Raw genomic sequence first — 12,768 nt, 5'->3', positions numbered from 1 at the left:
ACAGTTGAGTCATTAAAGAGATTTGTTCCCAAATGAGGGATTTCAATTCAATGTATATTTTAAAGCTCAGCATAACAGTGTCTGCCAAATTATGTAAATGTAAAGTTTTTTTTAAGAAATTACATTTTCTGAGCTTTCTACGTATTGCATAACTGTCTGTGTTTCTCAGTGTAGCTGCTGTAAAGCGCTCCGTAAATATGTCCAAATCACAAACCTTTGTGTCACCAGCAGTACATGAGAATCTGCTTCTAATATTCTTCAGTTCTTCGTGAGGGCACAACAAGGCACAGGCAGCAAATTGCAGTTACTCTCCCGGAGGTCAAGAATTTACACACAGTGCGTTTCAGTAATCTTATTAGCTCTTGCCATACATAAAAATCTAGTGGTAAATGGTCTGAGATCTGAGATTTTCTATTTTATCTTCATCCAGGCAAGGTCTGTGTTTTTAGTCAGCGTCAGGTGTGTTTTTCTGTTAAAAGCAGAAACATTGGGTGTTCAGCAACGGACACAAGCACCTTAAGAATCTTTTCACAAACCCTCATACGTACAATGGGCTCTTTGTGCGTTTTAAGGGTCAGCAGAGTCAAATCCACAGGCAAACGCAGCAATCTGCCAGCAGTTCATCACATGGAGCCACACAGGCCAAAACGAACACAATATAGGCAAGGCAAGGAAGGTTTATTTACATAGCACCTTTTATACTCTGTGGTTCTCCACTCAAAGTGCTTTAGACATTCTAATTAAACTGATATAAAAAGGTACAAATTAAAACATTTAAAGAACAGATTTAAATAAACTGACACACTAAAGTCCAAACGATACATTCAAAAAGCAAAAATTGAACATTGCAAAAAAGAAACATGGGAAAAGGTTAAAATAGGATATTAAAGAGATTGGATCCATACCGGGTCCATAATCCTTGTGTTCTAAATCTGGAGAGTGTGTTTATGGGGTCCTTCCCTACAATTTCCAGTCAAAGAAATTCCCAGCATACCCTGACATTTCTACTGTGTCCCATTCGCCTGCGCTCTCTATTGTAACACGGCACGCATCCCCCCTCGTCCCCCCGTCCCGTGCCGGCTGTGGAGGCCACATGTGCCAAATCAAGCTGATTGATTGCAGGTGCTTCAGGAATTGCGGCTCTGGGGGAAAGTTGCTGATGGTGCAGAGATGCAGGGAATTCTGGGTGATTCGGGCTGCCCAATCCAGACAGTGAGCGAACTGCCCCTGGTGAAGGGCACCTCTGTATTCTGTGCACACCGGTGCGTATGAGCAAATGTTTATGCAAATGTTTGAGAAAGGGGGCATGTAATGCAAGTGCCATCAAGTACGAATAAGTCGATCAGGGTTCTAACCTGTATCTAACTATAAGTAAGGATTCTAAAAATGTAGTTGGTTGACTATTTATAATGCTCATTTGTAAGTGTGTCAGCATGATGCTAATCTTTGTAAATGTTGCAGAAATTGTTCTCGGCATGGAGCCAGGGGTCATTGTATTGTCTAGATTCTGTCAGTAACAGCCAGTTCATTCCGCAAACCAAAATCCTTCATGGTGCGCTGCCCTTTTACTTTGCAATGGTTTGAGGAACATTAAAGTACAACGCATGCCATGTGGGGGACCACAGTTGCAGACAGAGCTAGAAAGGTGAATGAAAACACAAAGAGAGGGATGACAGCAAGGAAGAAAGAAAGTAATGTTCTGTCTGCTCTAGTTCTGCCCCATTTGGAGCCCCAGTATACAGCTTTCAACTCATAGGCTCATGCTGCCCTAAATTCTGCTTCAGTGAGTGGGACGGCTGCCCAGCAGCGCCCCTCAGCAGCTGATCACCGCCCTCCATGTGCTCCGGCCATGTGTGTTTCTGGCCAGACTACAGTAGGCTGGAGTGTATTCGTCTTATGGGTTCATATAGGACAAGGACACACACACACACACACACACACACACACACACACTCTCCCTCCCTCACTGAGTCTCTAAATTGCTTTCTTCTGGAGTTTCATTGTGCAAGCCAACATATACACATCAGAGCTGCTATTGGCTTACAGTCAGATGCATACTCACACGCGTATGTGCGCACACACACACACACACACACACACACAAAGACTCGGAGAAAAATTGTGTTTCATTGTGCTATACAGAGCCAGAGTGGAGATAGTGGCAGGGACTTGAGGGTCACAGAAAGGGCAAGAACTTTAGAGTAGGCACATTTACCCAAGCAGACAAAACACACATACAAACTATAAAGTGTGAAACAAGCTGACCAGTCATAGCCCATTCACTGTGAAAACTCTGCATGCATGTGTATGTGTGTATGTGTGTGTACCTCGCTCAAGTAAATTATTTTGACAGGTCATAACCGACGGAACATAATCAAAGTGACAACACACTGAATAAGCAAAAACCCACCAAGGGGCTCTAATCACTGCCTTTCAACTGTGTGTGTGTGTGTTAAATTACATAAACCTCCAAAGGCAACAAAATAAAAAGTCAAGAGCCGTATATCTTTAAAAAAAAATTTAAAAATGACCCCTCAACAGACCCTTCTACTTCACAGTCACTCAACCTGCAATTAGCATGCCTTAGCACTGTGATCCACAGTCTATTTGGCGGTTATTATTTACCAAATTATAACCGCTCAATCAGCTCCACTCCATCGAAACCCACAACCCAGAGAGAACATGAAATCCCCCCACTTTCTCCCCGGCAGCAGACTTAAAAGGATTTGATGGGTTTAAGATGAATGGCAGACGCTCCAGTAGGCCAATAACAGAGCAATTACCATAACGCTGATGCCCATTCAACCCCTTCAGATCTGCAACAGGGCCCAGGGGAGGGGGTTAGGGGTCAATTTGAAAATGGGGGTATTAGTCGCACTCATCCCCCAACCAACGTCTCACTTATCGCTCGAAGCTCCCCGGCTCCCTCCATCTCCCGTACAGATTCATCTAGACCTCCAGCCTCAGGCTACTCGCCACTTTGTCAGCGCATCACTTCCTGCTGCGAAACAGGAAGTGAGCAAGGGGGTGTGCTTGAACAAAGAGTGTGAAAGAGAAAATAAGAGAGGATCAAGAGAGTCAGGAGGTAGAAAGTGAGGGAACACACATGGCCTAGAAAGAGTGAGGGAGAGTTGAGGAGACCCCCCCCCCCCCACACACACACACACACAGAGTGGTGTTTGTTTAGAGCAGTAAACCAGTCTTTGTTGTGTGGGAGACAGGCATTTCATGTTGCTGCCAGTACCACATCTTACATAACAGCAGAGCCCCCCCCTTCCCACACACACACAAATAAGGAGATTACTTGTTGATTTACACGTGCATAAATGCACACATAAACATACACAGAACTGTGTATCAAATACACTCCTTCCTAATGCATATTCAGTTTCATGCACATTGAACTTACATATGAATAGACTAACCTTGATCAAAGCCCCATGCGAGTGGGTGGGTGATATTAACAATAATCTCGCTCTTTTATCTAGGCAGTCAGCTGCCTGTTAATGTACCTCGGGCTGATATTTTAATGGGGTTCCTTACAGCACATCAAATCAATCTGACTGAGGAAGACTAAAAAGACGCAGGAACAATGGTTTTCAAAAGCAGAGGGGGAACTGAAAGCAAGTGGCAAACTAGTCCTCTGACTTGATGGCAAGACGCTGCATACTGTAAGCCTGAATGTTTGACAGGATACATCACACACCATCAGAAGCACCTCCGTTTGCTAATTTCATTGAACAGTCTCCAATCTTTGTGGGGACATTTGGTCCTAATTAGCATATGCATGCAGCTCTTCTCTCTCTCTCTCTCTCACACACACACACACACACACACCACACATAAAGTAAGAGGGGTACAGGGGGTATGTCCATACCCATGGACACTCACATTAGCACACAAATACACACCCAGCTCATGTTCTGATGCTGCTGTCCTTGGTGATTTAGGAAGGTTAAATGGTAATGAAGTCAGAAAGCTGACTGAGACAGCAGTGTTTATACACTCCCTTAGGATACACACACACACACACACACACACACACACACACACTTCTGTCTTCCACCCTCTCCCCTGACCCCATGCTCACACACCGTTTACCTTGCCCATAGCACACACAATGGTTTTTTAGATGCACTCCCACTCAAAGCTTTTTAAAAATGGTCCTCATAATGGTACTTAATCAAGGGTTGGGACATAAATCTTGTTAAAAACACAAACCCTAACTTAAGGAAGCGGCAGGTTTGGCAGGTTTATTTCATTAGGCAATATGGTCACCTCACTATATCAGTGTGTTGAAGACATTCACAAAATTCTCACCAATTTTGGGAAAAAAAGCGCTGATAAGCTCCCTGTTTGGTTTTGCAGTGGTTTTGGTCATGAGGGGACATTTGTGGTGTCTGCTGAACGTGAGTGAGAACATGAATGGGAACACAGGACCTTGGACTGGGTGGATCTAAAGTAGGCGCAACAGATCAAATTATCAGAAGCGTTCGATGTTTCAGACATTAGCAAGAGACTTCATGTTTGTTTGGTATAAAGTAGATTGAGTTCAATATAGCACCAGCACCAGCATTTCCACCACATGAGCGTTTCTTAGGGATCGCTTGGGGCAGTGGTGGCCTAGCGGTTAAGGAAGTGGCCCCATAATCAGAAGGTTGCCGGTTCAAATCCCGAGCCACCAAGGTACCACTGAGGTGCCACTGAGCAAAGCACCGTCCCCACACACTGCTCCCCGGGCGCTTGTCATGGCTGCCCACTGCTCACTCAGGGTGATGGGTTAAATGCAGAGGACAAATTTCACTGTGTGCACCGTGTGCTGTGCTGCTGTGTGTGTCACTTCACTTCTCTCTTCTCTTCGCTTGGGTAAAAGATGATCTGAGGCTGGCAGCCCCGTAACTCCGGAGCAGCTGAGGCAGGTCTGTGAATATGAGGCGGTAGGAATTTCACAACCTGCTGCGAGGGCTCAAATCAGCTTCACGGGCAAGGATTCGGTCCTCACTGGAACACTGACCACGTCATTCACATAAATCCCTGTGCGTTCTTGCTCCGAGTAACCAATGCACCTAGTGGAAACTGGAAGGAAACCTGCAGCAACACTGGGGAGTACGTAAACTCCGCAGACATGATGCCAGAGCACAGATTCCAACTCATGACTTTCATGATGTTCACATAATCTTAGTAAAAGAAGCTATTTCACTGAAAATGGTTCATTATGATTCTAGTTGTGTCCATCACTTGGATTGCAAAAGAAAAGCATAAATATTTACATGATACATAAATCTATCTGTTTATAAAAGAACTTAATTCACCAGATAAATCTGAAATCAAAGAAAAGCAGCATGTCTGGTCTTAGGTGACAAACACGAGAAACAGGCAGGACTGTAACTTCGCACTTCATTGTATCTGCAACGCTCTCCCCCACTGCACACTGCACCATGTGACCCGGTAAGGTGGTGGCGGGGGAAGAAAGTGAATGTGGTGTGCGTATGTGTGAATTAGGCAAAGTTTCCACATGTCAGAAGAAGCCGCTTCACACCCTTTTCCCATGCCCAGATGTTACGCTCTTTCACTCACTCACTCACTCACTCACTCACACACACACACACACACACACACACACACACACACACACACACACACACACACACACACACACACACACACACACACACACACACACACACACACACACACACACACACACACACACACACAGCGTGATTCACCAGTCTCAGTGCTCAAAACAAGTCGGGCGAGAGGGGTGCGGCTGCTAATCATGGCATCAGAAAGTCTTTAAACTTTAAACTCTAGGTTTGCTCTCTCGCTCTCAAGATTCAAGATGGCATGCAGGAGTTATGCACCAGGATAATCCTTTGAGGAAACCAGTGGTATGCAGAGCAGTGTGGCCACAAACTGGGCCACAATCAAACTAAAGAATCAGTCAATTTCAACTAATTCCAAATCATTCCAGGCAAATACTACACAGAATTCTATGCCCATTCTAAAACTGAAAAAGAAGGTGTGAACACTTACAGAATGGTACAGGGTTGTTTTAGTTGTATTGTCACTGAAACCTTTTTATACACACACACACACACACACACACACACACACACACACACACACACACACACACACACAGTACAGGCCAAAAGTTTGGACACACCTTCTCATTCAATGTGTTTTCTTTATTTTCATGACCATTTACGTTGGTAGATTCTCACTGAAGGCATCAAAACTATGAATGAACACATGTGGAGTTATGTACTTAACAAAAAGTGGAGACCTGGCCTCCACAGTCACCGGACCTGAACCCAATCGAGATGGTTTGGGGTGAGCTGGACCGCAGAGTGAAGGCAAAGGGGCAAACAAGCACTAAACACCTCTGGGAACTCCTTCAAGACTGTTGGAAAAGCATCTCAGGTGACGACCTCTTGAAGCTCATCGAGAGAATGCCAAGAGTGTGTAAAGCAGTAATCAGAGTAAAGGGCGGCTATTTAGAAGAAACTAGAATATAAAACATGTTTTCATTTATTTAATCTTTTTTTGTTAAGTACATAACTCACATGTGTTCATTCATAGTTTTGATGCCTTTGGTGAGAATCTACCAATGTAAATGGTCATGAAAATAAAGAAAACACACTGAATGAGAAGGTGTGTCCAAACTTTTGGCCTGAACTGTGTGTGTGTATTTAGATATGTTAATCATGGTTAATATTGCTCATATATAAAAAATTAACTCAAATAAACCTGAAAATGATTCAGCTGCTTATTAATAAAGTTTGGAACTTCATGAACACCCACATATTACTGAAGTACATAAATCTTAGATCTTAAAAAAAAAAAAAAAAAAAAAAAGATTCTGACCTCGGCAGTGTGCGCCCTCGTCACCTCCATCAGTGCAGTCAGGGACTCCATTGCAAAGTTTGCTCATGTGGATACACACCTCCGTTCCCAGACACTGATACTCATTGGGGGGACATTTGGAGATACGGATGTGGGGACCTGCAATAAAGAGAAACAAGAAGTCAGGCTATGGCAGCTTCATTTCACTGTCAATTAATTTTGCAGTTCTACTGCAAAGTAATCTTTGTCCTTGCATCTTGTTCAAAAGACAAAGAGACGTCACTGAAGTATTCATAACTTGGCCTATTTAGCTATTATTATAATGATTCAAATAATCCAACAATGTCACCCTATGCATGAAACAGACTGAAATTAAATAAATGTATAAATCGAAATAATCATAATCATTACGCTGTGATTAGTGTTGATTTAAACTACCAACTGAGCAGTATGCTACCAAATAATAATCCAAATGTACAGCCTGTGACTAGTTGTAATAGTTGCATCTGGAAATTCATAAAAAAAAATCTCCAGCTTCCAGGGGGACTGACCCTTTAACTACTGATTATAAGTCCCTCTGGATAAGGGCTTCTGACAAATGAATTTAACTGTAAACTGGTCTCAGGAAGGCATGTGCAACTATTCTCAGCTGAACTAATATCATTGCAAAGGGTTTGTTAAAGTGACAAACTTGCATTAGTGAACACAGCATTCCACTGGAGACTAATTGTGGATAATAAGCCTCTCTCCATTTAGGTTAAGAAGTGCACAGGTTATTTCCAGGCAGTCTGTGAATTCTGGAGATGAAGGCTCACAGCATCATATGTTTTCTCTTTGAGTCATCTCAGACAAGGTTTTATTGTGTGTCTGACTCCTTAATAGAATTATTACACAAGAGAAATAACATCCTGTTATTAGCGAATGGCAAAAGTGAAAATATTTCAGAAAATAAAGTTTGTACAAGTTCTAGTTTATTACAATCATTAGCTGCAGTCTACAAGCTAATGAAAGCCACATGATAACATGAAGCATGTGTGAAGTATTGAGCTGCATTGCAGGTTTTAGGCATCGTAGTTTGAGCTCTATGAATATATATATATAAATATATATATATATATACACACACACACACACACACACACACACACACGTTGAATTTTTTTGAAAATTTTGAAACCAAAAGTTCATTGAAAGCACACACACATTAATAAAACCACCCCTCACAGGAATTAATTAGTTTCTACAATCACATCAAATTAGGAAAGGACATAAATATGCAAATAACAGAGAGAAACTATGAACTTTACCCCGCCCGGGGCCTAAATTAATTTCAGAGGTCTTCACAAAAACATCCAGCAACTAAGGAGCCCTTCTCACAGAAAACCATTCACAAAAAGGTAGTCTTGACTCTCCCCTACTGCTTCTCTCACATCTGCTGAACAATTTCAAAATAACATAAGTAGAAGAACGAGAAGAGAGAAATAACATACATGAATGGAAAAAAAACTAAGAAAAAAGGTGAGAGAAAGAGCACAAAAAAAAACAAAGAAGGGTAGAGAACTGCAACTAAAAAAAGAAAAAGAAAGAAAAAATGTAAAAGGACAAAGAGGAGAGATAATAAGGTTAGACCGGAAGAAAAAACAGCAAAGGAAGTAAAAGCGCTCCTCAGTGGTCTATTATAGAGTGGGCTACTAAGCTTCAGTGGAAACGCACTGATAATGTGAATCAGATGCGCCTTTTTAAAGCAGGACAGACGTGTCCTTTTTCACTGGTGATCTGAGAATTTTTACACAGAGAACCTCAAAAGGCTTTTGCCCAGAAATGTACTGTCAGCTTATTCAAAGGAAATAATTTTCAGTATAAAATGCTGTTTACACCATTAAAACTACCACTAACAAAATAAAGCACTTAGGTTTTATTCTGGACACCCTTTATTTATTTAGTAAAAGAACTTTCAAAACCCTTTTTGCGCTTGTCTTTACCTCAAATGATCCAAAGTAAAATCCGAATCAGGTACATTGAGGTATATATGAGACATATAATATAAAGGTGCTCAGTGCAACATCTAAAATTAATATGTAATGAGTATGTGTGGCAATCTAATGTGATGCATAAAAAAATCTTTCCTTTCAATCAATGTGAAGCATAAAACTAAAGAGCTATCATGTGAATTTGGTATCATATCTTTTCTTCATAAAAGCTGTTACTATCTTAAGTTCTATTCTTTCTGGTATTAGACACCGTGGACTGGTCGGTAAGCCTCTTGATGTAATACGGGCTCAAAAGGATTGTTTGAGGTCACACAAATCTGCCCATGGACCTCTTGGCACATGGAGCCCAGTAGAATAAGACGGATCACATGGTGAGCGTGGCCCGGGGCCCCAGTGACACGGCCGCGTGCCGCTGGGCCGGATGTGAGGGTCAGAAGGAAATCAGCTGCTGAGCACAACATGGACACAAAGTTGACCATTTTGCCAAGAAAGGAAACATGCCAAAGAAAGAGGGAAAAACAGAACTCCAGAACAAGATTCCTACAGCAGAAATACTGTGGAAGTGGCTACAGACACTGGTAAAGTTCCGGTAGATTGACAGGACAAAGAATGAAGAATGAATCGTGCCTCATCTGCAGCGGTTGGGCAGTGGTGGCCTACCGGGTAAAGAAACCTTTTACATCCCAAATTAAGTGTTTTCTCAGCAAAAACGCAAATTAAAAACCAGTGAAAAAGAACAGTGCAGCAATTGTAAATTTCAAAACCAAAAAAAAAATCTGAATACTTGTCAGCCAACATCTTGGTGCCAGATGCCTCCAAACGTCTTGGAGTCCATGTTTCAGTGGTCCATGTTACCTGCTGCATGTCCTGCTTTGCTTTAAAAATCCAGACTTTTAAAATGGTGGAGAGAGGTGCCTCTCCAGTTCAGAGCCGCAGATTTCTCCATCCTGGCCCCACACTGAGATATTCCACTCTGACATTCCAGCTCAAGGAGATATTTAGGCAGCTGGCGAAGGGACAGACACAGCAGGGGGACAAAAAAATCCAAGACATTTTTCTTGTTGCAAAAGATTTACAACAAATTTACATAAGGGGCTACAATTCACTTGAACTTGTGACTACAAGCATAGTAATAGTTGCAAGAACTTTTTATTCTAACTAGATGAAACCACAAAGTAACACAAAATGTCAATTGTTGTTTTTTTTAAACAAATCTACATTTGGCTAAAAAAGTGCGTTGTGCTGGTATGTGATTTGGACGGAGAGAGTAAGAGTTCATTTAGTTCTACTGAGGAAGTAGCTTTATCCATGCAAGCAATCATCTTCCGTTACGTGTGTCTAGTTCAGTAGGTCATATTATGCCCGAAGCACAGCCACTGGGCAGCCAGGTTTGGCTACTGTACCGACTGTTTTTGGTTCGAAGCGTTACACATCCTAAATCTTGTAAAACAAGGCACCTTGTACCCTTATGCTCAAAATTTGATGAATTACTTACCAGTTATAGTCTAGTTAAATACATACGATAAATACAATATATGTAAAAAGACATCCCCTTGTGCTAGGGCCCTCAAATTCAAACCCTATAGGGCACTCATGCATATTTTAGGCCCTTACACATCAACAAAATGACATCTCAATGTGCAGCAACAGTTTTCTAAACAACTTGTGCACGTGTCTAAAAATCTGGAAAGGCAATTGAGCCTGCAGCAGTTTTGGCTGTTGGGTTCTATTTAAGAAAGAGCGGATATGCAGTTCTTTTTCATTGTCTTCTCGCTCTCTATCTCCATCCATCCCACACACTGCAGTAAAGAGTAAGAAAGGAAACACACAATCTAACAGGCTGAGGTTAGAGGAAGTCATTGGTGTAGGAGTGGCATGGCCTCCCTCACCCTCTCTACACATTATTCCTTCCTGAGCAGTCACCGACACCCATTTATCAAAGGAAAGCAGAGGGGGAAGTGTTTTCTGTGTAAACACACACACACAGACACACACACACGAGAAAGAGACAGACTGCCCCCCTTATTAACTGGTATAATTAGGGTTTGCTCAAAGTCCAGACCTAAACCCCATTCACATGTGTAGGTAAAACCTGAGTTCACAAAATGTAACAGGAACATTTTTCCATTCACAATTATTGTAAAAACTTGAAATAATGGAACATTCACATTAAAAACAACAACAACAAAATAAAGAACAAAACCCCATTTTATCTACAACATATGAGGATTTCTGCAGCTGTAAAAGCAACTATGAACCAAGATTCCTTCTCTCATTAGTATTCCTTTGGTCTGTCTTAGAAGAAACATTCTAGAATGGCAAGAACTTCCTGTTCTTTACTAATTGCAAAAAAACAAAAAAAAAAAACCCTAAACAATACTTAAATAAAAAAACATGGGAATAAAGTGCAGAGAGACAATCTGCTCACATGCAAGAACTAATTAGCACTTATAGAGCAGAGATATGCAAATGCTGAGCGGTGGAAAAACAGGGAGAAAAAGAAGGGGGGGGGGGTATCAGGCTTGGTGCCGCCACAATGAATGTGTTAAATAATCTATTTGCCACAGAAACCGTAACGTGTTTGTCTTGCAACCTCGGTCCTGGACGAAAAGGGTCTCGATGTCGTAAGCAGGGCAAAATGACTCGCTCCGTCTCGGCCCCTCTCCTCTCCTCTTTTTACATGTACGCATAAGTGTATTAAGAGATCATGGCCATTTCAATACTTTTTATAAATCACTGGCCTCCAGGGTCCTTACCTAACCCTCACTTCTGGCCCCCTTACGGCCCCCTTGCCCCCCGTGCGGCCTCCCTCAATGCCCCCCCCCCCCCGAGATTACATAATACCGGCGTGGATCTGAAACCACCCTACACGCTTCCATTCGGAGGCATAAAAGGGCCTGTGTGAGCTGCTGCGCCGTGGGGCCCAGTGCCAGTCTGCGGCTCCCTTTCACCCTGCTGTCATATCTCGTGAACGCGTACGGCCGCGCCGACCGGCTCCTCTAACGGCTGCAGGGAGCAGCCTGAGGTCCGGACACTTGCTGGCGGCGAGCCACCACTCGAGACATTTCGGAGCCACGGCTGCGCCGCGTTGTTCTTTTAGCACCATGAGTGGCTGCTCCTGACACCCAATGGGAAAAGCAGGACCTGCTCACTTCCTCAATCCCCTCCCTCCCCCCGGATTCTTTATGGCACTGGAATAACAGTTATACCCTGACTCTGCCCCTCTCACACTCACTATCCCAGGGAGGTAATGACAGGCTAAGGGGGAGGTTTAAATAGCTGCTCCCCCCCCCACCGATCGGAGCGGCCCGGTTATACAGTCTACCCGGTTTCCGGTGCTGAGGCGCCGCTGTGGGCCCACCGCTCCCACCAAGCACTGTGACAACTCCGGACAGGCGGGCTGATTGCTACCTGCCGTACTCGGGCGCCGGTGTCTCCGTTCACGGTATCTGTCTGCGTGCCCCCCCCCCCCGAAAAGGGAGGAGGCCATCTGCCACACGCTGTACTCTACTGGCCACACTGGAATGACATGAGTGATGGGGACAAAAACAAATAAACAAGAAAGGAAGAAATGTATTACAGAATGGTCTAATGGTTTTAACAGACAGACCGCTATATTTAAGTCAGTAGAAGCAAAAGGCAGATAAACAGTAATTACATCACAACATAAAAACCACTCCCCGTCTGAAGCTGACACGCACTGGGGTTGTTTTAACTACAGCGCAGGCTGCAACTTACTGCGTAGGTGTTGGTCAAGTGGCTATAAAGGCCAGATGCCAGCTGCTGCAGACACTGGCGTGCCGTGACCGTAAGAAGGGATGGTTGAAAGCCAGCATTAGATTGAAATTCAAACCTGAGAAAGGGGAGATACACTTTCACCCTTATGACAACATAAGGTGAGACATTACAGATCACCCCGCCCGAGCTG

The 12,768-nt window shown here is 43.2% G+C and overlaps 1 protein-coding gene across 2 annotated transcripts in view; it reads right to left on the bottom strand.

The window, feature by feature from the left end:
- lrp1aa (low density lipoprotein receptor-related protein 1Aa) overlaps nucleotides 1-12,768 on the bottom strand; it is a 100,696-nt gene that overhangs the window by 63,693 nt on the left and 24,235 nt on the right. For both annotated transcript variants that reach the window (XM_028998440.1, XM_028998441.1), the window contains exon 3: nucleotides 6,871-7,008. In XM_028998440.1, coding sequence (XP_028854273.1) covers nucleotides 6,871-7,008 — 138 coding nt within the window. The remainder of the gene's footprint in view (nucleotides 1-6,870; nucleotides 7,009-12,768) is intronic.

The sequence above is a fragment of the Denticeps clupeoides genome, chromosome 12 (assembly GCF_900700375.1).
Source record: "Denticeps clupeoides chromosome 12, fDenClu1.1, whole genome shotgun sequence".
Taxonomy (NCBI): Eukaryota; Metazoa; Chordata; class Actinopteri; order Clupeiformes; family Denticipitidae; genus Denticeps; species Denticeps clupeoides.
The sequence above is the reverse complement of the archived record's forward strand: the minus strand, read 5'-3'. Positions and strand labels throughout refer to the sequence as shown.